Source organism: Diachasmimorpha longicaudata, chromosome 16 (assembly GCF_034640455.1).
Source record: "Diachasmimorpha longicaudata isolate KC_UGA_2023 chromosome 16, iyDiaLong2, whole genome shotgun sequence".
NCBI lineage: Eukaryota > Metazoa > Arthropoda > Insecta > Hymenoptera > Braconidae > Diachasmimorpha > Diachasmimorpha longicaudata.
This window is the reverse complement of record NC_087240.1, coordinates 2,959,108-2,981,866: the sequence shown is the minus strand read 5'-3', so window position 1 is coordinate 2,981,866 and position 22,759 is coordinate 2,959,108. Positions and strand designations below refer to the sequence as shown.

At 41.8% G+C, this 22,759-nt stretch overlaps 10 protein-coding genes across 14 annotated transcripts in view; 5 read left to right on the top strand and 5 right to left on the bottom strand.

Annotated features, from left to right (window-relative positions):
- The window catches only part of LOC135169995 (organic cation transporter protein), a 107,630-nt gene that overhangs the window by 29,403 nt on the left and 55,468 nt on the right, over positions 1-22,759 (bottom strand). The window lies entirely within an intron of this gene.
- Positions 23-1,809, top strand: LOC135170016 (protein CREG1). The gene is made up of 6 exons (XM_064135509.1): positions 23-60; positions 169-506; positions 680-834; positions 1,154-1,273; positions 1,350-1,431; positions 1,520-1,809. Exons 1-6 carry the CDS (start codon positions 38-40, stop codon positions 1,687-1,689), a joined length of 888 nt encoding a protein of 295 aa, XP_063991579.1. The 5' UTR covers positions 23-37; the 3' UTR covers positions 1,690-1,809.
- LOC135170022 (protein ARV1) lies at positions 1,965-6,422 on the top strand. 3 transcript variants are annotated; one of them, XM_064135515.1, is made up of 4 exons: positions 1,965-2,285; positions 4,384-4,483; positions 4,798-5,293; positions 5,850-6,422. In XM_064135515.1, the coding sequence occupies exons 2-4, from the start codon at positions 4,400-4,402 to the stop codon at positions 5,987-5,989; spliced, it is 720 nt and encodes a 239-aa protein (XP_063991585.1). In that variant the 5' UTR covers positions 1,965-2,285; positions 4,384-4,399; the 3' UTR covers positions 5,990-6,422. The 3 variants fall into 3 exon arrangements, with proteins under 3 accessions (XP_063991585.1, XP_063991584.1, XP_063991586.1); XM_064135514.1 differs by lacking the exon at positions 1,965-2,285 and adding an exon at positions 3,252-3,391; XM_064135516.1 differs by lacking the exon at positions 1,965-2,285 and adding an exon at positions 4,161-4,303.
- LOC135170012 (aldo-keto reductase family 1 member B7-like) lies at positions 1,982-4,196 on the bottom strand. Its single transcript, XM_064135504.1, has 4 exons — positions 4,056-4,196; positions 3,583-3,750; positions 3,001-3,354; positions 1,982-2,813 (listed from the first exon to the last, which is right to left on the bottom strand). Exons 1-4 carry the CDS (start codon positions 4,125-4,127, stop codon positions 2,439-2,441), a joined length of 969 nt encoding a protein of 322 aa, XP_063991574.1. The 5' UTR covers positions 4,128-4,196; the 3' UTR covers positions 1,982-2,438.
- LOC135170001 (WD repeat-containing protein 37) lies at positions 5,581-8,820 on the bottom strand. The gene is made up of 5 exons (XM_064135490.1): positions 8,544-8,820; positions 8,295-8,420; positions 7,268-8,021; positions 6,684-6,930; positions 5,581-6,188 (listed from the first exon to the last, which is right to left on the bottom strand). The coding sequence occupies exons 1-5, from the start codon at positions 8,818-8,820 to the stop codon at positions 6,063-6,065; spliced, it is 1,530 nt and encodes a 509-aa protein (XP_063991560.1). The 3' UTR covers positions 5,581-6,062.
- Positions 8,814-15,742, bottom strand: LOC135170020 (N-alpha-acetyltransferase 40). 3 transcript variants are annotated; one of them, XR_010300302.1, is made up of 6 exons: positions 15,602-15,742; positions 15,128-15,519; positions 14,888-15,046; positions 14,756-14,814; positions 9,474-9,690; positions 8,814-8,954 (listed from the first exon to the last, which is right to left on the bottom strand). XR_010300302.1 is itself a non-coding variant. In XM_064135512.1 (5 exons), exons 1-5 carry the CDS (start codon positions 15,605-15,607, stop codon positions 10,283-10,285), a joined length of 621 nt encoding a protein of 206 aa, XP_063991582.1. In that variant the 5' UTR covers positions 15,608-15,742; the 3' UTR covers positions 9,819-10,282. The 3 variants fall into 3 exon arrangements, 1 of the variants encoding a protein (XP_063991582.1); XR_010300301.1 differs by having other exon boundaries at positions 8,872-9,013; XM_064135512.1 differs by lacking the exons at positions 8,814-8,954; positions 9,474-9,690 and adding an exon at positions 9,819-10,287.
- On the top strand, positions 10,129-14,632 carry LOC135169980 (alpha-mannosidase 2). Its single transcript, XM_064135451.1, has 2 exons — positions 10,129-10,275; positions 10,630-14,632. The coding sequence occupies exons 1-2, from the start codon at positions 10,129-10,131 to the stop codon at positions 13,897-13,899; spliced, it is 3,417 nt and encodes a 1,138-aa protein (XP_063991521.1). The 3' UTR covers positions 13,900-14,632.
- On the bottom strand, positions 15,602-20,226 carry LOC135169990 (uncharacterized). Its single transcript, XM_064135473.1, has 4 exons — positions 20,091-20,226; positions 18,431-19,891; positions 18,254-18,362; positions 15,602-18,018 (listed from the first exon to the last, which is right to left on the bottom strand). The coding sequence occupies exons 1-4, from the start codon at positions 20,218-20,220 to the stop codon at positions 17,796-17,798; spliced, it is 1,923 nt and encodes a 640-aa protein (XP_063991543.1). The 5' UTR covers positions 20,221-20,226; the 3' UTR covers positions 15,602-17,795.
- On the top strand, positions 16,411-18,218 carry LOC135170014 (3'-5' ssDNA/RNA exonuclease TatD). Its single transcript, XM_064135506.1, has 2 exons — positions 16,411-17,652; positions 17,800-18,218. Exon 1 carries the CDS (start codon positions 16,411-16,413, stop codon positions 17,341-17,343), a length of 933 nt encoding a protein of 310 aa, XP_063991576.1. The 3' UTR covers positions 17,344-17,652; positions 17,800-18,218.
- LOC135170013 (SAGA-associated factor 11 homolog) lies at positions 20,646-22,747 on the top strand. The gene is made up of 2 exons (XM_064135505.1): positions 20,646-21,550; positions 21,766-22,747. The coding sequence occupies exons 1-2, from the start codon at positions 21,334-21,336 to the stop codon at positions 22,509-22,511; spliced, it is 963 nt and encodes a 320-aa protein (XP_063991575.1). The 5' UTR covers positions 20,646-21,333; the 3' UTR covers positions 22,512-22,747.

Sequence of the window (22,759 nt, the reverse complement as noted above, 5' to 3'; positions counted from 1 at the left end):
AAAAAAATTATTTTCCAGGATTACGAAGTTTTAATTAATGGTGAAAACCAGTGATTTCAGGTAAGAAACTCCTCTAGTTTAAAATTAAAATCTCTAGACGAAAATCTTGACATTGCTCCCACTTATCGCATGCATCGTGAAGTTAATATAACTCATGTACATGTACAGGTCATTGATGACTTGCTCGAATTATTTAGTCGCACTTTGTTGCTCTCGAACGATGGCGCGCCTCTGGCTCTTTCTCTCCATAATTTCAATTTTTTTAACGGCGGTGAATCCTGCCATCGGGGATAACCCATCCTCCGGACGCCACTCGAAGGTCGAGGAGAATAAGTGGAGGGAATTTGAAAAATTCAAAGAGTGGAATAAATTGAAGAACTGGGAGTGGAAAAATCGTGATGATAGAGCTCTCGTGGACGAGAGGGAGGAAAGGGTTTCCATGCCATGGGCTCCTCCCAGGAGTGAGCGTCCTGCCGTGATGGCCAGGTTCATCGTCAATCAAGCGAGTAATTATATTTTCTCATTTTATTTGGGAAGACTTGTTCTATCTCCGAAGAACAAATAAAGTTGAATTAAAGTACATTTATCTTACAGCTGATTTACCAATTAATCACCGATTTTTAATAATTTTTTTTACTACGAACAATTGTTTCCTTTGTGTTGGATGATTTATGGATAGATTGGAGCTCTGTAGCTACTATCAGCACTCGAAAGGATATCCCGTCATTTCCATTCGCTGGTGTAATTTCCGTGAGTGATGGACCTGTTGGAAATGGATCGGGAATTCCTTACATGTATCTCACGCCTCTGGATTTCACGACAAAGGACCTCGAGGTGAGATATTTCCATGATAATTATCCCGAGAGAAAATGTGAAACTATTTATGACTCGGCATTTCGCGGCCATATTTTTTCTCCGGGTGTCAAAATCGTAAAAACCGCTGCTATTTCTCACTTTCATTTTTTTAATGTCAACAATGATGTAAAAAAAATGAGAACGGGTTAAACAGAGTTTTAACTATTTTTTGATCAATTACTTAATTTGTTTAAAAAATAGATAATCAGTTCAGTTTATTTGAATTCGATGTATTCCTTTGGGAGTACTAATTAGGGATGAAGTACGTGCTAATTTAATTTATTGTAATACTCTGCAGGAAGATTCCAGAGCGACATTGATGATGACACTGGCCCAGGGCACCTGGTGCAAGCAGAAGCTCATGGATCCGATGGACCCGCGTTGTGCCAGGGTGGGATTGTCCGGGACAATTACGAAAGTAAATCAAGAATTGAAGTTTTACGGGGCTGACTACACGCAATTGATTTTTTTTCATTTTTGTAATTGAATTCTAGGTGTCGTCTGGGGATTATGACTACGATATCGCGAAAAATGCGGTTTTTGGGAGACATCCTTGGTTCTCCAGCCTTCCAAAAAGTGATAATTATTGATTTCAATAAAAACTCATGAATTATCAGAATTAAAATCAGAAAAATAATCATCAAAATTAAAATTATTCTTTCAGATCATCATTTCTTCTTCGCTAAATTAAATATATTGTCCATCGCAATGTTAGATGCCTTCGGCGGGCCAAAGTACATCCCTGTGGACGAGTATTTGAACGCAACATCTTTTCAAGACAATCGACAAATTAAAACGAAGTTAGTGCCTCGCCCATTTGTATCCCTAGTCTAAGTGATCAATCATTAAAATAATCTTTGTCGACAGCACATGTATATATGCGCAACAATTGTTATTCATTAATGAAAATGACTGGATTTTTCAATTGATAAAAAACACATCGTATAATTTTAATCTCCAATGTTCATTAGCAAGAGAATTGCTGTGAAATTATTGAAATTCCTCACCCAACATGATAAATGATGTTCTGAGGCATGAAAATGAATGCAAAGGAATTTTTTTTTTAACAGAATTGTTGTGTATTAAATATATATTATTATATCTAATACAATTATGTGATGTAAAATTTTTATGAACAAAAACATATGTGTAGGACTGTGAATTCAAAGGGTTCTTTCCACACCATGTAAACGAGCCTTCATATTTACAAAATGTCAGTGTCGACATAACCTAAAAAACTAATATATTTCAATTACGATATTTCGTGTGAAAATTAGTGGGATTTTACCTCAACAGCTGCAAAATGAGTTCTCAAACTCTACCTGAATTATAATTATCAATTATTTTTCGTAATAATTCTTGAAATGAACTCTTCATTCTTCGATTCTAATAACTCAAGAGGACATTTGTGCCCCACGTACATGATAACGGTAAATATAAATATATAAGCGGAAGGATAAAAGGAGAAAATCGTCAGAGCAAATATGTTTTCACTTGTGACCCAAAAACACGAGTCAAGTCCCAAAGTAGTACACTAACCAGAGCTGCAAAGTATTATTAATTTTTCCAATTGTTCTCGATAATTAGAATGGGAACTCTGGATGAGTGTTGGCTCCTTTCATAAAGGAAAAATCGCAGACTCTTCCATTGGGGCTCTGGTCCAGGGCTGTCAATGCCTCCATATCACATTCATCGAGTTCAAAATCAAAGATATCAATGTTCTTTCTTATTCTGTCGCCATTCGTGCTCTTGGGAATGGCAGCGATTCCCCTCTGAATTGTGAACCTCAGGGCCACCTGCGCAGGAGTTTTCTTATGCTTCTTTGATATGTTTAGGATCGTGCTGTTGTCCATGATAGCAGGAATGACCTCGGTCTTTCCCATGAGCTCCACGAAACCCCTTGACCCTAGGGGAGAGTATGCAGTCACTGCTATTCCCTTGGACTTGCAGAAATTCACCTTAAATTTTTTTTTTCATCAATTAAAAAAATGAACATCAATTTTATTATTAAAAAATTGGTTTTTCAATTCTTTCCAACTCTGAGTAAAGATAAATACTTCCAAAAATGACAAAAAACTTGAAGTTTGAGCAGAAAAAATTTTGTCAAAGTTGGAATTGAATTTTTAATTAAAAAAAATATCCCACCAATTCGTTCTGTTGGAAATATGCATGCAGTTCAATCTGCAGATTAGCCACTGGAATTTTCGTGTTATCCAGAATTCTCTTTATCTGCTTAATATTGAAATTAGAGAGGCCGATAGCTTTAGCCCGACCGGCGGCCACTTGTGCCTCCATATTCGCCCACACTTTGAGGTGATCGCTGCCTTTGTCCATACGGAAATTTCCCTCCTCGTCCATCGGGTGCAAGTCATCGCCGGCTTCCTCGAACGCAAACGGTGTGTGAACCAGGTAAATGTCAACGTAATCCAGCTGAAGGTCCTTCAACGATTTCTTCAAGTACTTTTCGGCGCCCCCGGAGCGATGGCCTGTTGGTGGCAGCTTTAAAATCCCGAAGAAAAGTCCTCAATTAAATCAGGTGATTTAATTTTTGTAATGTACGAGATTGAAGACTCATTTTTTCATCACAACGTGTGGAAAAATACAATTTTAGGAACAAGCAACAATTTTTTAAACAGCTAAAATAGTACTTTTCCACACAGTCTGATGACAAATTTATTGTTGTGCTCTTGTTGAGGCCCTCAAAATCCCAAATTTTTAAATTTTTACTTTTGTGACGATGAATAATTCCTCTCGTGTGACTTTCCCCGCGTCCATCCACTTCTTCAGGACCTTTCCAATAGCTGCCTCGTTCAAGTAGACCGGGGCACAATCGATGTGCCGATATCCGGCCTCCAAGGCCTCCTCCATCGCCTTCGTAATCTCCTCCTCCGAAGCCTTCGATAATTTTTTATATTGAAAAATGCAAATCTAAGCTTCCGCCCATGAATAGAAACGACTGGGGTAAAATGAACATTATTACTATATATTATCAATAATTATCATCATCACAATAATGTTCCTCTCAATCCTATCATCAGGCAATTTATCTTATTGATTGTGCGATTTTAACCACTCAATATATTTTAAATATATTAGATATATACTATTATCTATGGATGTATCATTGCACAAATGAGAACGCGAATTTTCAAGTCCCCATTTTGCCCCAGTCCTCTCTCCTGCTGGCTGACGCGACTTACTTGCCAAGTGCCGAAGCCCAGAGCCGGCATTTTCTGTCCGGTTGTCAACTCAATATCAATTTTTGATGCCATAGTCACTTCTCACTGTTAGCGATCTCACTGATTACCAAGTCCAAAGGAAACTGAATAAATTCCACTGTTGAACGCAATATAACACTGCTAATGCTTTCACCGATAACTCCCGAGGTGGCCTCAGAGAGGGGGAGTATTCTGGGCCCTCAATAAGGATTCAGCATGATTGTTACTTTGTAAATTGTTTTTCCTTGAAGCAATCACTTAACTGTGAAGGACACTTGGGTCACCGTTACTTATCTAATTCTATTTTCAGGACTTAATTCGTGAGGATGTATACTTGTATTAATTGCGGTGTGGAGGTCGAGGAGTTGTATCGGCGATACAGTCCTAGTGTCCTGAAAGTACTGAAATGTGTAAGTTGCAAAATTATTGTTTATACCGTGCGAAAAGTAGGTTTTGGACGTACGTAAAAAAGTGAATTAGTAATTTTTGTCAGTAGAGCAAAAATGAAGTTTTCAAACGGCATAAAAATAAACACGAAGTACAAACTTCAGTGGAAAAATTTCAAAATTCATTAGATAGGAATGTATTTCATCACACCTATCACTTTAGATAATTTAAATGCCGTTTGATTAAACGAAAACAAATACCAAAGATAATTGGATTCCCCTGGTGCTCATTAGAGTCATTATCGAACCTCCCGGACCCTCATGAACCCAAATTCCAGACTAATTGCGGAAGCCTAGCGGACAAATACATCGAGTACGATCCAGCAATAGTCCTGGTGGACCTGGTCCTTCTGGAGAAACCAGCATACAGACACCTCCTCTACAACAGTAAATTTGAATCTTACTGGAAGCTCATGGTAGTTCTTCTTCTGAGTGAAACCTACCGGGTCTGGGCGACCCTCGATAACTCCACCGAACCCCTGAAGAGCGAAAGGTTCGAGGGAGAGAGGGGTTTCTCCATTGTCCTTGCCCACACTGGCCTATCCCTTGGGTCATTCGTGACAGCTGTCATCCTTGGGACTGAGCTGCGGTGGCTCGTTTCCCAGAGAAGACCCAGGAAGTACAAAGCCACTGATCTAGTTCGTGCATTAATTGTCGGTGGCTGCGCTAAGCTCCTGGGACTCCTCGGGCTCGTCTGGCAATATGTCTCTCACGAGTTGCATTACGCCCTCATTCATGGCTACACCATGCTCTGTCTCCTGACAGCATACTCAGGTAAACATATCCACAAAGAGATTTTGAATAATTCATCTGGGGTAATGAGACCGCCGGTAATCATGAACACGAGGAGCTTATCAATTTTCTTTGAAAGCTCTGCCCATAGTAATTATAAAAAAAAGACAAATTTTCAATACTTCAAATAAAAAAAACTTAGAATATGGTATTTAATATCCACTTCAATATTTATTATTTTTTTATGTAGATTTTTTTAATTAAAAAATCAGTAGGAAAATCATAATTGATTGTGAGAGTTGGTAGGGAATACTCATGAAGACAATTAATTATTTAGTTTTTCAAAAAATCATTGATTCTTTATTTCAGTGCAAAAGTTTCTACAAACGCGACTAGACGAATTTTCACTTAATAATATTATTTGTCCCTCGATAGTTCTCTGGTATTTTTTGATCATTCGTTTCAACGCACAATCAAAATTAGCAACGAAGAAAATCAACATTTCTATTCGATCATATGTATTTTTTGATTCTCACTTTATCATTAGTAATTTCATAAATTGAATTTAGAATTTTTATTTTTTTTTTCATTATTCTAGTTGTCTGCGAGAGCGGAAGAGGTGGATCACTGATAGGTCTAGCTGCTGGCTTACTGGCACACAATTACGTATCAACATGGGTGTGGCTGCCCTCGTCTAGCCAAAATATTACGATAGTACAGAGTGATATTCGAGGCTAATTCAACGTAGTGTGATATGAATTGATGGGGTGGGGGAAGAGGACGGGGGCAGGGGGGGAGGGTAGTGGATTTATTAAGCATCTTTGACGGGAAGAACACTCCAGCCCAGAACGAGTCTGTCGAATCCACAGGAGAATAAGTTACAGGTTGCATTTGAGTCTTCTGCCCAGGCCACTGAGCACACCATTCGGCGATGGCCCTAACGATCAATTCCAAATTGTTAATTGCGTAATACGTGAGATTTTTTTAGCATCAGTTTTGAAAATCGAATGATAAATATTAAATAGAATTTTTTTTATGCTTGAAAATAAGTAAAAATGAATAAAGGGGCTTGAGGGAAGGGAAACAACATGTAAAACCCCGAGAGGGTAGACATATAGGCAATAAAATAAAAATAATTAAAAATTAATAAATTGAATAAATTATATATGAAGTTCTGTTGGACACATTGTAAATTGTAAATTGAACTAGGGAAATAGAAAATATTTGTTATATAGAAAGCAATGGTGTTGAAAATTAGGAATTTTCCTGTTAAGTTCGTTAACAGATTTTATGGAGAATAATTAAAATTCAATGGACTTCGAAAGCTCTAGAGAGCTTTTTACTGGGTATTTTAAATAAAATAAAATCCTCGACGAGTAAACAGAAATAATAATGGTACGGATTTTAAGAACAATCGTTGAAAAATTTTTACTTGTCTACTAGTCCTTGGAAGCCGGGCCTGTCTCTGTCCACTCAGATCGAACAGTCGTATTTGTCTATTGTCATGCGGAATCGCAACGATTCCAGCGCTGGAAACAGCAAGTCTATTAGCCGCACTGTCACCCCGGATAGTAGCCAACGGGCTGCGTATGTTACGCAACTCCCAGACCTTGACGCTCCGATCGTCCGACCCAGAGACTATTTTGTCCTCCCTCGTAAAAACAGCGGAAGTGACGGCTCTTCAAGTATGGAATTAGAAAAAATATCCTTCATTTGGAAAAAAAATTAGCTATCCTTAACTTCAAAGCAAGGAAGGAATGCAAAAGATTTCGTAACAGCGAACAAGTAAAATCTATCTAGGAATTTTCATTTGTCCAATTCAGCTGCGAATTCATTCCAAAGTCTTTTCGACTCAATTTTAGTACTTTTGGATTTTTTCTGATTCAGTCAGGTAGACGACACCTTAATTCAAGGACATCGCAAGATGATTTAAGTATTTTTTTCTTGACGAAAGTATTTGTACAAAATAAATTTGTTTTTCGAGTCAAATAAAAATTAGAAGACCATGAGACTCACTCGGTATGTCCCTGGAAAACCGACACCGAGTGTATGGGTTCCCTGAAGTCCCAAAGTCTGAAAGTACTATCCCGACTCGACGTAACGCAAAGTCTCTGCACATGATGAGTGGACACATGAGTCAGTTCCTGATCATGTCCACAGAGTGTATGAATAACATCCCCAGTTTCAGCATCATAAAGATTAGCAGTTCTATCCCAGGAAGCGGTGACGAGTTGATCGGCCCCAGGCAGCCAGTCAGCAGCCATCACCACACCAGTATGGCCCAGAAGCTCCCTCAAGGGTGTTCTCAGTGTAGGTGTCTCGTCCTGATCATCATTAAGCCCAGACGCATTGGTGGGCGTTCTGTCCAGGGTGGAGAGATCCTCGGAAGACGATTGACGCATTGGTGCGTCCCAGTTGACGGCTGCCTGCCAGATGTGGGCCGAGCAGTCGCCAGAGGAGGTCAGGGCAAGGTCAATGGTGGGATGAAATCTCACGGAGTTGACGGAACCAGTGTGGCCTATGTACTGGAGGAGACACTTGCCAGTCTCCATGGCCATAACCCGAGCCGTGTGATCAGCAGAGGCGGTCGCTATTATTGGCTGTCCTGAACGGCCCACAGTCACTTCCCAGATGCCGTCCTTGTGGCCCGCGTACTGGCGCTGCATCGTGCAGGACATAGTCGGGTTCTTGAATGACGAGACTATCTTACTCGTTTGGGCTTTCAGCTTGTGGGCTGTCTTGATCTTCTGCGCTGATGAGACTATTGAGGCTGGAGGATTTCAGGTGATTACTGGGAGAGGGACAGATGGCAATGCATCTGGATTTTTTGAGGAACTGTTGAGCTGAGTTGAGCTTAATATTAATTGTCTGCTCTTCTCTATTTTGTGATGGATTTCTGATTACAATTATTTTTTTACAAGAATTTAATCATCAAGTAATTTAAATTCTGGTTCAACATTTTTTCTGAACTGAGTCACGACTCTCATTTAAATACTGACAGCTGTACCAATAATTAAATAAAAAATAACATGATAACTCTCACCCTTCTGTTTAATCGAGCTTTTGGTATCCACGTAATCAGCTAAATCACCAGGTGGCAAACTACGTTCACCCGATCCGTAGCACTCTCTCTCCAATCTCTCGTTGAGAGTGTCAATCTTCTCCTGTACTGCAATCAGAGTCTTTAAATGGCGAAGACAAGGTGTTCAAAACTCTGAACAAATTGATTGGTCATTAGATTATGTTAAAAATAAATGAAAATCTTTCAAACTGAAAAATCGCTAAGCCTTACAGCCGATGTTCTCCAGACACACCATCTCGAATTCCTTCTGAATCTGTTGAAAGAGGTCTAGCAGTCGTGATTGGAGTACTGGTGGTATCGGTGTCTCTTCATTGTCATTTTTGAAGTTAATGTAGTGAAGGGATATTGGCTGAAGAGGTGTTGATCCACTCTGGCTCATTTGCGACTGTAATTCGGTGTCTGTGCTGCTCTGGACACGGGGTATTGATATGCGTTTAACTTTGCCACTGGATTTTCCAGCAGCCGATGCTGATGGCTCACCAGGCATGATTACCTGACTCACTGGAGACGATCTATTGCCACTTATGTCACACGATTATTCACGTTTGGTTGAGAAAATTTTCTCGATCACTTGCATTTCCCGACATTTTCATTCACCCGGGAATAAGTCTTCGCACTGTGCTGTGACAAATGTCAATGATTTTCCGGGGTTTATCACCTTCGCACACCACCCCAATGCACTTAGCCGAGGGGGGGTTGCAAAAGGGCAAACTAATTAATGTACGTGATTGTACATTGTTAGTACATCATTGTACATGCATTAATTTTGTTTGTAGTCCCATGGATCATTAATAATCATAATTTTCATTTTGTCCTTGATGTTGGCCAAAAAAAATAAAAAATCGACTTTTTTTGATTGAACTGTAGCTAGTTTTGTAGAAAATCGTTTGTAGATCGCGAATATGAAGGCTCGCTCGTTTCTGCATATCCCAATCATCGAATGCAATCGAACAAAAATGTTTATTGCTCCCCACTCCAATTTATTATCGACCCTGACGCCTCTCACCAAAGGGTGGTAAGAACCGTCATCATTGGCAAAATAAAAATGTTCATTATTAATAGTCCACGGGGCTGAGAACACAATAAATAAATGTATAATGATGTATTAATTACATATAATTATGTAAACTAGTTAGCTACTGTTTCCATTTGCAATATCCCGCCGACGTTAGGCTTCCCCACCTCTGCCCACCGATGAATCAGCTGATGGTGGCTATTGTTGGTTCTCTCGTGACGTCAATAACCCGCCTGGGGAATTTTCTAGGGAAATTTTCAGGGATTTTTGACGAATACGGATTGAAAATATGAGAACCACTGGGCATCACAGAGTTACTAAGTTGAAATACTGGTACACGGCCTGTTAATTAGTAATAAAACTAAAATTAATGGCCAAATGAATAAGAAAGATGATCAGCACAACTCCACCCATGAGATAATTATTCAGAATTTCTCTTAATAAATGCTATAAGACCATTCTCGTCACAGATCTGCCCTCTACCTCATCGAATCCGTCAGCCACGGTGCACGAAATCCTAAAGATAACCCCTGGGCTTCTCAAACATAAACTCAAAACTTGTAAAAAAATTCCCGAAAAAGATAAATAGCTATCAACGCAGATAAAAAAAAATGTAAAATCATGAAGAAAAGCGTCGATCAGTTTGAGTCAGCAGACACGTACTTCCGTTTAAATGATCGGGTGTTTGTCGTCGTAGCACTTAACGGTGCTGTAAACTGACGGCTGCATAACAATAATCAAAAATCATAATTAACAACTGTATCGTGACTGCTAAACATAATGCGAACCCAAATGACGTTTCGCTACTTTAAACTGTTTGCTGTGCTTGGAGCAGGTGGAATCCTCGCCTGTTGTCTGATGATGTACCTATTGCTCGACCTGACGTTCTCCCCCCGAGGAAAGGCACAGAAACTGGCCATTGAGGATGTAAGCATCAGCCTTTAAACAAAGATAACGATTGTATCATATTGACGATAGATAATCCCTATTGATAAGCCACTATCGTATTTTTATTTATGGGGACAGTGAGATAGGGAAACTATTTAAAAAATTATATTAACAATATCTCAGTGTTTTGTAGCGAAAACGAAAGCTGGAGAGAAATCCTGACGTTTATACTCGAGTCTAGATATTGGAAACAAATCAATAAATGAAAAATCATTCTTAATTAAAGAGCTAGTTAACAATGATTTTGCGTCCATTTCCCTTCACTTTCTTTTCGCATAACAAACTCCTTGGAGATGAAAAAAAAATCTACTAATTAAATGAAAATTCGTTCAGAATCAATGGGTGCACATAGAGAGCAGACTAGCGAAGCTAGAGGAGGATCTATCTCGCCACCACAAGGCAATAAACGCAATAAAAGAAGCCTCGGATGTTCAAGAGCCTCCAGAGGAAGTCCAGAACCACCACGTCCACCATTTAGAGCCCCTGAACCCAGTGAAAGCCCCTGAGAAGCCCCTGCAATGCAGCTTCGATCCCCAGAAGATTCCAGAAGTCGACATCCAGATGCTCGAGCTCTACAAACAGCTAGAATTTGACAATCCTGACGGTGGGGTCTGGAAGCAGGGCTGGGCTCTCAAGTACGACGAGAAGCAGTGGCACAAGACCCGCAAGCTCAACGTCTTTGTTGTCCCCCACTCCCACAACGATCCCGGGTGGCTGGAGACATTTGAAAAATACTACTCTCAGAAAACCAACAGAATCCTCAACAACATGGTGACCAAACTCTCCGAGGACAAGCGGAGAAAGTTCATCTGGGCGGAGATGTCCTTCTTCAAACTCTGGTGGGACGAGCAACCCAAGGTGACGCAAGAGCAAGTCAAGCGTCTGATTGTCGATGGACAGCTGGAGATTGTGGCTGGAGGTTGGGTGATGCCAGACGAGGCTGTCTCTCACTGGATGGCACAGCTGACCCAGCTCACCCAGGGACACCAGTGGCTCAAGGCCAATCTCGATTATATCCCTACAACTGGATGGGCCATCGATCCCTTCGGCCTTTCACCAACTATGCCCTATCTCCTGAAGAATGCCGGCCTCGAGAATCTCATCATTCAACGGGTTCACTACTCCGTTAAGAAGAGACTTGCCAAGGACAAGAGTCTCGAGTTCAAGTGGCGACAGCTCTGGGATAACGACGGCTCCAGTGAAATCTTAACCCACATGATGCCATTTTACAGCTACGACGTACCTCACACCTGTGGACCAGATCCCAAGGTCTGCTGTCAGTTTGATTTTTTCAGACTTCCAAATTTCGGACTCAGCTGCCCCTGGAGGGTACCACCCAAGGTGGTTACTAAGAAAAATGTCGCTGAACGAGCTGCTCTCCTGCTTGACCAGTACAGAAAGAAGTCGCAATTATTCAGGTCTAACGTCGTTATTGCACCGCTTGGAGATGACTTCCGGTACTCCCAGACTTCCGAATGGGATGCACAGTTCGGCAACTACCAGAAAATCTTCGACTACCTCAACTCCAACGAGCAATTGAACGTGAAGATTCAATTCGGCACTCTAACCGACTACTTCACGGCCCTAAGAGAGGAGCAGAATGTCGACACCTTTCCCCGACTATCCGGGGACTTTTTCACATACGCCGACAGAGACGACCACTACTGGAGTGGCTACTACACCTCCCGGCCGTTCCATAAACGCCTGGATCGAGTCCTCCTGGGCTCCCTGAGGGCCGCAGAAGTCCTGTCCTCAATCGGATGGGCGAGAGGTCACGAGCACCTGTCTGAATCCGGTCTGGAGAGGCGACTGTCTGAAGCCAGGCAGTGGCACTCGCTCTTCCAGCATCACGACGGTGTCACGGGAACAGCCCGGGACGATGTCGTCGTGGATTACGCCCAGAAGATGATCTCAGCCCTCAATAATTCAGCCCACGTTCTCCAACAGGCAGCTGCTCACCTCTTGAGAAGCCCCCAGGGACCAGCGCTGGATCCAGAATTTCAATACTTCACCCTTGACGAGATGAGGACCTACCACACAAGCGTTGGGGACAGAATAACCGTGTCCCTAGGTGACGATGGTATCTCGAGAAGAGTTGTTATATTCAATCCTCTCCCGAGGCAGAGGACGAGGGTCCAGACAGTGATTATTTCTAATCCCTACGTGAGGGTGACAGACAGAATGGGACAGGCTGTCGAGTGCCAGCTGTCACCGGTGTGGGTTGCCCCAGGAGCCATCTCGGGGGCCAGGTACGAGCTGTCGTTCCTCGTAACTGTCGCTGGATTGGGCATCAATACTTATCTCATCCACCCGTTGAAGGACACGTCTCTGCCCCCTGGAGTACACCTGGCCAACGTCACCCTCTACAACAACGCAGTGCCTCCCACGCCTGTCCGTGGATTTGAGCACCTTCAGGTGCACCCGTCAACGCAGGAATTCTCGATAGGGGTGCGACCAGGTCTTTCGGCAGCATTCGCACAGACCGGATTGCTGAAGGCCCTGAAAATCGGTGAGACAACGTTCCCAGTGCATCTGGAGTTTGTGAAATACGGTACAGCTTCCCCGGGGAGGCCCCGAAGCGGTGCCTACCTCTTCCTCCCTGATAAACCCGAGCCTGACCCTGTCTACATGACGATGGACAGGACAATTCACCTGGTTACAGGTCCCATATTATCCAGAGTCTTCGTGGATCTTCCTCACCTGCGGCACACCTGTACTTTATTCAACTCCCCTGGGAGTGATGGACTGGGACTCCACGTTCTTAACGAAGTTGACATTTCAGAGACCCAGAACTTCGAGTTGGCGATGAGACTGGACACTGACATATCATCAGGAGATGAATTCTTCACAGATCTCAATGGTCTCAACATGATTAGGCGGCAGAGGTTCCCCAAATTACCGACTCAAGCAAATTACTATCCACTTCCTGCTGCTGGGTACATCGAGGACAGGAGAGTGAGGCTGAGTGTGTTGACGGGACAGCCCCTGGGGGCTGCCTCCATGGCGTCAGGACAGTTTGAGATTATGCAGGACAGGCGACTCATGCAGGACGACCAGAGGGGCCTTGAACAGGGGGTAACGGACAATCTCCTGACACATCATGTCTTCATGATACTCATGGAGAAGAGGGCAGAGTGTCTGAAACCACCGGTGGCTGGACATCCAGCAGGGACTCTATCTCTCGGAGCTCATCTTGTCGCGGAGGAACTTCTTCATCCCATGATCACTATTCATCCAAATCCTGTGTTCAATATGGACTTTAATGGATACTTCTCACCGCTAAGGTTTGATCTCCCCGTGGACGTTAACATCATCAGCATGAGGACCATCTCGGTGCCTGATGGCGCTGGGAAAGGAGTGGGAATGGTTATTCACAGACAGGCGGTTGATCTCTGCTGGGGGGACAAGGACTTCCATCAACGATTTGGAGTCCAAGGGGACGGGACCATCGACATTGGCAGACTGTTGAGCTTTGTCGAGGATTGGACGATCAGTGAAATACCTCTGACCTTTCACAGTGTTGGACCAACACTCAAAACGACACGCATTAGTCTCTGCTCGCATCAAATATCGTCTTTATTATTTCATAAAACACAGTCTTAGGTGTAGTTCGGGGTTTAGGGCTTCCGGTGGTTAATTAGGGACTTGGAGGATTCGGAGGGGAGGATCTGTTGGAAATTTGGGGGGAGCGGAACACCAGGGCCCGATGATCTAATGCTTTTCACGATTTGTAGACATTGAAAAGAGTCGGATTAAAATAAAAATTTTTCCGAACTCCAAACGAAGTGTTTGACATCTAGACAATTTTTAAGTTAATTATCATTATCCGACTAATAGAGCAATCGTCGACAGTTTGAGTGAATAATAATTTTCTCTGAATGATTGACTGTAGATCGTAGTGGGTAAAAGAATTATATTTTAATTACTGAGATGATAATGTAGACAATGAGTCTAGTTAAGGATCTCCCATTCCCTCAAAGCTGTTTGTATGCGGTTTAAATGTAACTCATGGCAGTATTAATTTATTTTTTCGCGTAATTGTAAGAGAATTGAAGTGTATTTTATAGCTTGAGTGCTGACGTCAAATGATTATCAGATTATCAGAGTGACAAGTGATTCTGTGGAGCAATGCTGCCCCAGGATGGCTCAATTAATTTCTCATTTGTGTGTAATGTTATCGATACATTCAGAAGGGATTGAGGAATTTCTCAAGCCCTCCACTGGCAGAGGAGTTTAACTGCTTGTAATGTTTCTAAGGAATGTTCAATTGACATGAATCATGTATAATGAAAACTTGATAATTGACTTTCGTAATAAATCAAAAGAACAAAAATAATGTACAACTAAATGATGAAATGATTTTCCACTCATTTAATTACAAAAATCAGTCCTTAATTCATTCGCTCTCTTTTTTTGTTGAGAAAAAATTAAAAATGGAATGTAGCAAATATTTATTTACTGATTATGATGTAGTCAAGACTCTCCCAGTCTCCAGGGCTTGTCCTATCCAATTTGTAACTGAAAACACAATAAACCCTTCAATTCCCCATTCGATCCCACTTTCCACCACTAAAAATACGTGCGAATTTACCCTAGAGCTTCGTAAAACGATCTGGCCTCAGGATTATGTTTGAAAACAGTCAAAACGACCTTCTTCATGCAACTATCAGCAGCTAGATCCTCTAGACACTTCATCATGAACCTTCCCAGTCCTTTTCTCCTCACCTTCTCTTCCAGCTGAAGTTCATAACTGAAAAAACGATAGAGTCCGTCAAAAAATTAAGGAAAAATCCAGAAATATTTATTCTCCACTGGAGAAACGTGAAATTACCAGTAGAGAACCTCCACTTTGTCATCCAGGTCATAACGGAAGTGTGAGAAAGCCACGAGCTCGTCCCCTGCTCTAGCAGTGAGGTACCAAGCCAAGGGATCAGTCAACTCATTCCTCTTGGAGCTCGTGTTCCATCCCCACTTGGACTTCTCGTACATTGACTTCATATTCCTCTCCATGATGCCAAAGACCCAGGAGAGAGTCTCCCCAGGAAGATCTCCGACTTTGGAACACTGAAGATCAAACATCGTTCCATCTGGTGCTGAGTAGCTGTGGAATTTTTCCAAGGTTTCCAGAGGATTTTTCTGGGCATTTGCATTGTCCACCAGGCGTTTCGACGCCGCTTCCTTCTCACCGAGCAATTGTTTCCTGGTTTTGTGTCCCTTTTTGTTCTTATGGAACAAAGAAATTCATTTGTTTGTGGGCACAAGACGCTTGAGAGAACCAAATTAACCATTTTATTCAGTTAATTACCTTCATGATGGTTATGGAATTGATAACAGCCTGGGGCAGGATAAATCCTTCGAAAGCAACTCTTGTTTATGGACTATTCAAGGAGAAAACCCGATCTCAACCGGCTGAACTCTCTCTAGAGGTTATGCAATGTCAAAAATATGACTCACACACCCGGGCACCTTTATTTGGGAGGTTAAGTCATCGTGGAAAAGCTCAACGGTTTCATACATCCACGAATTACCCTCCAACTCAGACTTTGGAGAGACTCGCCCGGTCTTCGATTCTTCAAATGTCAAGTAAGTGAATTTTAGAAGGTAGTTATTATTGAAAATTCATTGGATCGAGATTATTCCAGGGTAATTCAGCCCTTTGGAGGTACCCTGATAGGTTAACCCTCCAGAATTTTCATGATTAAAACTTTCAAATCAACAACTAATCGTCACAGATTAAATGGAGTTATTTTTAATTGATGATGAGTCGGTTTTGTGAAGCTCCCATTGATTTTTATTATTCCTCGTGGCAGAAAAAATATTTGGTAATTGGTAATTAATCTTTCAGTGGTTTTCCATTGAATTTTTTCAACAGATACCTCAATTTTTAGCTAAACAATTCATTTGGTGCCAGAAAGTATAGTAAGTAATTCAATGTTCATTGAAAATTACCAAATTATTTCAAGGGCACATCCCTTGAAATTAATTATTGACCACAGCTGATGAATGGTTGCTCCATAAAATCATTATTTCTCCCAGCAACTCGTCAAAATGATAAACCCTGCAATGATTTTTTTCTCGTCTTCAGGGACCAGTAACTGAACAAATCTCTCCAAAATGTCTGAAAATGCGGGTAGTTCCACCACGACAACGTCCGAGGTGTGTCCAATGAGTCAGTGCTACGAGAACTACATTCTGATAGACGTGGGAGCCAACCTAACAAACAAGAAATACAGCCGCGACCTGGACTCTGTGATCCAGCGAGCAAAGGACTCTGGAGTACAGAAGATAATGGTGACAGGAGCGAGCATAAGATCGAGCAAAGAAGCCCTTCGTCTCACCAGGATCTACCCAGGGACCCTGTACTCAACCGCTGGAGTGCATCCCCACGACGCTAAATCCTGGGACAACGACGAGACCATGGAGGAACTGGAGAGCATAGCGAACAATCCCGAGTGTGTGGCGATAGGTGAATGCGGTCTAGATTACAACCGAGATTTTTCAGATCCCGAGACCCAGAGATCAGTCTTTCATAAGCAGATTGAGCTGGCCTGCAGGCTCAACAAACCCCTGGTGATTCACGAGAGAGGAGCTCAAAAGGACGTTCTCGAGGTCCTCTCCAATTACAAGAATCGCCTGCCACCAGTGATGATTCACTCATTCATCGGAAGTGCTGATGAGGCGCGTCTGTACCTGGACGAGGGCTTCTACCTGGGTATCACGGGGTATCTCTGCAAGGACAAGTCCGACAGTGGGGTCAGGCAGATTCTCGAGGGTGGCAACATATCACTGGACAAAATTCTGGTCGAGACAGACGCTCCATTCATGTATCCCAACACCAGGGCCAGCAAACTTCCGATTCACGTCAAGGACGGATTGACCGAACGATCGATGACATTTTTGCACAGATACTGCACCTTCCAGAGGAATGAGCCATGTGCACTGCCTGCTGTGGTGGAGATGGTGGCTGCTTTCATGCGAAAATCACCGGAGGAAGTGGCACTTGCTACCGCTTTCAATGCGCTCAAGGTCTTTGGTTTGAGCCAGTGATTTTATCAAGAGCTTTTCAAACGAAATAACTATTTGGTGAGAATTGGAGTCGCCAGAGGCAGTGGTTTTTACTGAGTGTGGTGCTGATATTCAGATGGTGCTCCTACCAGGCAGCTGCGAGGCTTCGAACGCCGAACGATTTTTACGATTATTTTAATCATAATTTTTATGTGACAAAGTCTGGAGATTTTATTGACGTTAGACCCTAGCTTAGACTGGAGGAGAGGCGGCCTCCTCGTGCTTGAGAATACTCATTCAATATTTTTTTTTAATCTCCAAATTACTATATTGTCTGGAGGTAATGATAACGTAAGTTTATTGTTGAGAATAACTATTTTCATATAATAAAAATGTTAAGAAATAAAACCTTCATTTATTCCTTCAAAGATGTTGGAATAAACAGCTGTTTATTCTCGCGTAATGTACATTCAGTTCTAAATCCACTCGTCTTTTCAGTTAACAACTGCTGAGAGTTCGTCACACTTGAGTCTAATTGCTTGTGAGATGTAGCGAATTCTTTCGGGCTCGGAAAGCTTTTGCCATGTTCTCGAGTGAATGGGAATGACTGTGTGCTTTCCTACTGCCTCGAGTTGTTTTATTAACAATGACCAGTGGCCAGTCAGACGATCTGTGTTACGGGTGTGTCCATAGGTAGGGACGTTGAGGAATATCAGGCTGAAAATAATCGAAGAGAAATTTTTTTCTTTCGTGATCACGAGAGGAAAACTAAAGGTAAATCCTGATTTACAACATTTTGTTGTTTTGATAAATAGATTATAGAAATATTTTTCAAAAATAATTCGGTATGAAAAATGGACGAGAAGATGTAGAAGTGGAAGCGGTCACTCAAATAAAATTAATCGCTTTCCCATGAATTATTATTCAATAATAACTGGAACTAAATACTCACACTTGACCGTCTTGTACAGAACTCAAGTCTTCCAGCTTGTCAATGGCAGTGTCACCAGCATTGTTAATAGCAATTGGAAACCACCCTTTCCTCATAATCACCACGTGATCTGAAATAAATTACGAATAAAATCTATCCCGAATTTTCAACCCTTCCCTAGTGCAATCCCTCTCTTACCAACATAGTACCCAAACCTCGTCCTGAGCTTGGTCAGGACATACTGGGGTCCTCCAAGAGAACACTCGATCGCCTCCTTCAATGGATAATCTGTCCTGTCCAGACAAGGAACCTCCTTGCAGTACTTCATCACATGATCAGCCATCCATGGCCCTTTGTACTCAGGGCATTCACTCTTCACCGCGTAGTACAGCAGGAGAAGTCTCTTCCTCGCGGAAGTGCTTTTCTCACCTCTGATTTCAAAGCCAGTAAATGTCCGGGCGATTAACTTTGGCCAGTACAAGTCGAGTGACGCCATCCACATAGCGACTTTGGACAATTTTCCTACGTTGATCTCCAGTAGTTTTTCACTCATGAGGGACTCCTTAATGGAGTCCCAGAAAACTGGTTTGTATTCAGCTTCGGACAGAGACAACAAAAACGACGATATTTGGTGTTTGTCAGCATTCTTGAGAATCGACTTATCCTGGAAGCACTTGGCAGCCATGTAGTCCAGTAGAGCGATATTCACATGATCCACAAGGTGATAGAAATTGGTCACCTCAAAAGCCATTTCAAAGCCGAGATTCCTGGATATAACTGTCGCACCACAAGCGTCAGCAAAGCCCTCGTGATAGAAAATATCTGAATTTGTTTTCACATCAGAGACATGGTTAGACAGCCGTCGCAACACCGCTGCCAATTCCGCTGGGTTTAGCTCCTCAATCTTCTCCCCGAGGTTCTGCAACATCCTGGGAATCAGTTTTTGGGCTACTTCGGTTTTGGTGTCCCAATCCAGGAGACAAAAGAGTGTCTGTTTTGCTTGAGCTGGTGTAATATTTTCAGAGGGTGTTTTTTCGATGATATTTAAAAGTCGGGGGATCACATCGCTGGACATTCCTGACTGTCTCAGATACTGGAATACCCTGACGAGGGAATCCAGATTGTCAGGATTCAACTGAGTCGACACCTGGGTCTCGAAGACAATCGGCAGAGCGATGGTCAGTGCCTCCACCAACGGTGTCTTCTGGCATTTACGCAGGAGGAAACTCAGGAAAGTAATCTCATCGAGGGTGAGCTGATTGATGGACGTTCTCACCATCTGCAGGAGCATCTGGATGATTACGGTGGTAGACGAGACGTTGAAGTAAATGAGGCATTTCAGGGCCTCTATTGCTTGCTTTGCGCTCAGTTGACGAATGTGTTTCTTCAAGACATCGCAGAGTGTGACGAATTCCTCATTTTGGGTCATACCAGTGGTGAAATTTTTGTCTGTGCTCGCTTTGCCCATTTCAAAGAGGCTGTCCAGACATTTCAGGGCCTGGAAACCGCTCATTTGAGAGGATTGGGTCTTTATTAGTTGGAAGATCTCCTCGGGGAGCTGAGAGTCACGTAATTTTTGGGCGAATGTTTTTGGCTTTTGCGGCTGATCGAAATCATCTAGAGCTCTTTGGGAACTTCTGGGTTCACTGACGAGGACAGCTTTGAGAAATAAAAGTTGTATCGTTGATTGATAATATCATTCCGATTGTGGTGCTTAGGCAAAACAAAAAAAAAGTAGCAAAAGGCCACCCCGACAATTAATGGAAATGAGCAGTTTTTACTGAGTAATTGATATTTAATTTTTACTGTTTTATGTTTAAATCATCATTATTACGGTTTTATGAATATAAATACTCACGCCGATTGAACCTGGCATCCAAACCGGAGGACGAGTGTAATAATCTCAGTGACAGGGTTCGATTAGATGCTGAACATAAATTTCTGAGGGCTATCGACAATTTCAAAACACTTCTCACGTTTGTCGACATTTTATTAATGAATATTGCTGAATTATTCTTTGATAATAACGAGATAACCTCAACAACAATAAGACTTAACCTCAAACAACGCTATGGACGTACTGCACACCAAATTATTCCCTTCAATAAACTCAGTCTTTTTATGCAAAACTTCTGATGCTGATAATTCACAGCCTACTGGATTTAATCATTTTAATTATTTATTCATTTAGTGAACTCAGCGGTGCAGTAAACGTTCAAAGACGACCGCGTGACCTCAAGCATGGCCGGAGGATAAAAGATGGAGTATATATGCAATAAAAATTGCAATAACATTTAAGAGTCATAAATAATCAAATGAGAAAGTAGAGTAAGCATTTTTCAAGTGATATGACACACTCTAAAAGTCATCCATACACATTTATGTGCTTTTTCCAGTTTAAACAAGTATTTTCATTTATCGTTTATTGTTATGGATGTAATTAACATCAGCTAGAGACCCTAGACGAGTAGCCATCTTTACTAGACTATACGGGGAAAATTAATTTTAGGATAAATTAATTTATTTCATCGAAAGGTTCGAGTACTGGAGGTTGTCATCATATGGGGGTAGTTTTCCCCTAATTTATTTTTTCTCAAATATTTTCCGAAGTTTTTCTCCTCACAGGGTTCGTGAAGTGATCTCTAGGGGTTCCAGGGGGGGGGCTGCCCACTCGATCGGTAAGTGGGAAATTCGTCGATAACATGTTCTAAAAATATTTTTTTTACATCTCTATAACACATAGTTTGTGGTTAAATTAATTGTGCGAATCTGCCACCTGCAATAAACACAAGATTTGTGACAGAAGAGCAAACTTGGTAAATAAAACTAGAAAAATTCCGAACTCCAAGAAAAAAGGTCCGTTCAACAATCGCCAACGAACCAAAAATCGTGTAAACTCAATATCATTGAAAATTATCTATAAAAATTCTGTGAAAATACCATGCTGTCAAATCAGCAGTGACTCGACGACAGTAACTGGGCCAGGGTGGAGGAACAAAGCTAGAGGAACAAATTCCTGGATACATTGTTTCAATTAAAAAGCAATCGTGAATACGAGAGGCACATGTGTGTGTTGCTTGGAGAAGAATTTTGCACGAAAGATGTCGGTGACAGAGGAGAGGATCCAGGAGCTTGATAGGAGCTTCCTAGAGTTCATGAGAACATCGGATAATGTTGACATAGCATCTCAAGAGATTTATGATGATCTCTTGGACGAGGTGCTCATGGGTTTTGTTTTTGATGTCCATAGAACTATCAAGACGGGAAGCTCCGATGTGGAGGAAGGAATCCCTGATGATGAGTCTTATGCTATTGTTGGTAAGTCCAATCACTAATTGAATTTATTCTATTAAAGCCGTGAAGTTGAATTTTTTCGGTCATTTCAGTTGATGATAATTAGAGTTCGCCTAAGAGAAATTGAAAATGTTTTTTAATCTGACCCAAATTCATTAAAATCGCTTCATGGAACCTGGAGACATCAGTAATTGAACAAATAACAATTAATACGTCACTGAAAAAACATTCTATTTTAGATTCTCCAGGTCTGGACGTTTTTGGTCAGCACCCAATAAAAAAATCCCAGGAATGCAACTGTCCAAACTGTGATCGAGGTGTAGCAGCCTGCCGTTTCGCCACCCACCTTGAGAAATGCATGGGGATGGGAAGAAACAGCTCTAGAATAGCCTCACGAAGAATAGCAAACAGTTCAAAAGACCTGAGCAATTTCAGTGGTGTCATAAGTGACGACGAGGATGATGCAGACTGGAGTGTCACCAACGACAAGAGAAAGAGGAGAAAAGACAGAAATGGAATAAAGAGAAGCAAGACTCAGAAGACCCAGAGGAATGGTGATACTCCCGAGATGCAGACGAGCAATGAGAATTCACCATCGAACTACGAGAACATGTCGATCGAGGACAAGAGGGCACTGTTGACCCAGATATGTGGAGTCATTTCTGAGCATACGAAGAAATTGTGCACAAGGTCCATGAGGTGTCCTCAACACACTGATGACCAGAGAAAGGAGATGAGAGCCAATTTGGAGATGAATGAGGGAGGACTCCAGGTAGATGTCGATGCTTATGACGAGACTGATGGACAACACTTGAGGGACGCCCTCTCCAGGTGGGACAGGGATGGATCTAATCAGTCTAGTCCTGCTGACTCTGCCTCGACAACGTCCAATTCGTCCTTGACAAGGAAGAGGGAGAGCAAGTCCAAGGGGAAAGGAAAGGGGAGCAAGCGAGATCGAGGCTCACCAATTTCACAGAATGAATGAAGAGATTATCGGGATTGAACGAGCCAGCATGTATTGGTTTTTAAAAGAATTAAATTATTGGGTGTTTTGTTAAATTTAATTACTTAAATTGCTTGGATAATTTGAGTTCTAGTATTAGTAATTAACAATTTCAGGAATTTTTCAGTTGATTTCTTATAAGTTATAGAAGGAATGTCTTAAACTCGAGATTTAATGTACAAAATGATATTAAATTAATAAAATACCATGAACAATTGAAATTCTCACTA

What these genes read in the sequence shown, in the direction of transcription:
- LOC135170016 (XM_064135509.1), top strand. Translation starts at nt 38, where the DNA reads ATGGTGAAAACCAGTGATTTCAG. An exon ending in GTGAAAACCAGTGATTTCAG is followed by an intron (nt 61 to 168) that starts GTAAGAAACTCC and finishes GTACATGTACAG; the next exon opens with GTCATTGATGACTTGCTCGA. An exon ending in TGTCCGGGACAATTACGAAA is followed by an intron (nt 1,274 to 1,349) that starts GTAAATCAAGAA and finishes ATTGAATTCTAG; the next exon opens with GTGTCGTCTGGGGATTATGA.
- LOC135170012 (XM_064135504.1), bottom strand. Translation starts at nt 4,127, where the DNA reads ATGGCATCAAAAATTGATATTGAGTTGACAACCGGACAGAAAATGCCG. An exon ending in TGGGCTTCGGCACTTGGCAA is followed by an intron (nt 3,751 to 4,055) that starts GTAAGTCGCGTC and finishes AAATTATCGAAG; the next exon opens with GCTTCGGAGGAGGAGATTAC. An exon ending in AATTATTCATCGTCACAAAA is followed by an intron (nt 3,355 to 3,582) that starts GTAAAAATTTAA and finishes GGGATTTTAAAG; the next exon opens with CTGCCACCAACAGGCCATCG.
- LOC135170022 (XM_064135515.1), top strand. Translation starts at nt 4,400, where the DNA reads ATGTATACTTGTATTAATTGCGGTGTGGAGGTCGAGGAGTTGTATCGG. An exon ending in TCCTGAAAGTACTGAAATGT is followed by an intron (nt 4,484 to 4,797) that starts GTAAGTTGCAAA and finishes CCCAAATTCCAG; the next exon opens with ACTAATTGCGGAAGCCTAGC. An exon ending in TCTCCTGACAGCATACTCAG is followed by an intron (nt 5,294 to 5,849) that starts GTAAACATATCC and finishes TCATTATTCTAG; the next exon opens with TTGTCTGCGAGAGCGGAAGA.
- LOC135170001 (XM_064135490.1), bottom strand. Translation starts at nt 8,820, where the DNA reads ATGCCTGGTGAGCCATCAGCATCGGCTGCTGGAAAATCCAGTGGCAAA. An exon ending in GTGTCTGGAGAACATCGGCT is followed by an intron (nt 8,421 to 8,543) that starts GTAAGGCTTAGC and finishes CTCTGATTGCAG; the next exon opens with TACAGGAGAAGATTGACACT. An exon ending in TTCCAAGGACTAGTAGACAA is followed by an intron (nt 6,189 to 6,683) that starts GTAAAAATTTTT and finishes ATTGATCGTTAG; the next exon opens with GGCCATCGCCGAATGGTGTG.
- LOC135169980 (XM_064135451.1), top strand. Translation starts at nt 10,129, where the DNA reads ATGCGAACCCAAATGACGTTTCGCTACTTTAAACTGTTTGCTGTGCTT. An exon ending in AGAAACTGGCCATTGAGGAT is followed by an intron (nt 10,276 to 10,629) that starts GTAAGCATCAGC and finishes AAATTCGTTCAG; the next exon opens with AATCAATGGGTGCACATAGA.
- LOC135170020 (XM_064135512.1), bottom strand. An exon ending in AAAGTGGAGGTTCTCTACTG is followed by an intron (nt 15,047 to 15,127) that starts GTAATTTCACGT and finishes TCGTTTTTTCAG; the next exon opens with TTATGAACTTCAGCTGGAAG. An exon ending in TCGTTTTACGAAGCTCTAGG is followed by an intron (nt 14,815 to 14,887) that starts GTAAATTCGCAC and finishes TTGTGTTTTCAG; the next exon opens with TTACAAATTGGATAGGACAA.
- LOC135170014 (XM_064135506.1), top strand. Translation starts at nt 16,411, where the DNA reads ATGTCTGAAAATGCGGGTAGTTCCACCACGACAACGTCCGAGGTGTGT.
- LOC135169990 (XM_064135473.1), bottom strand. Translation starts at nt 20,220, where the DNA reads ATGTCGACAAACGTGAGAAGTGTTTTGAAATTGTCGATAGCCCTCAGA. An exon ending in GAGGTTTGGGTACTATGTTG is followed by an intron (nt 18,363 to 18,430) that starts GTAAGAGAGGGA and finishes AATTTATTTCAG; the next exon opens with ATCACGTGGTGATTATGAGG. An exon ending in TCTGTACAAGACGGTCAAGT is followed by an intron (nt 18,019 to 18,253) that starts GTGAGTATTTAG and finishes GATTATTTTCAG; the next exon opens with CCTGATATTCCTCAACGTCC.
- LOC135170013 (XM_064135505.1), top strand. Translation starts at nt 21,334, where the DNA reads ATGTCGGTGACAGAGGAGAGGATCCAGGAGCTTGATAGGAGCTTCCTA. An exon ending in TGAGTCTTATGCTATTGTTG is followed by an intron (nt 21,551 to 21,765) that starts GTAAGTCCAATC and finishes ATTCTATTTTAG; the next exon opens with ATTCTCCAGGTCTGGACGTT.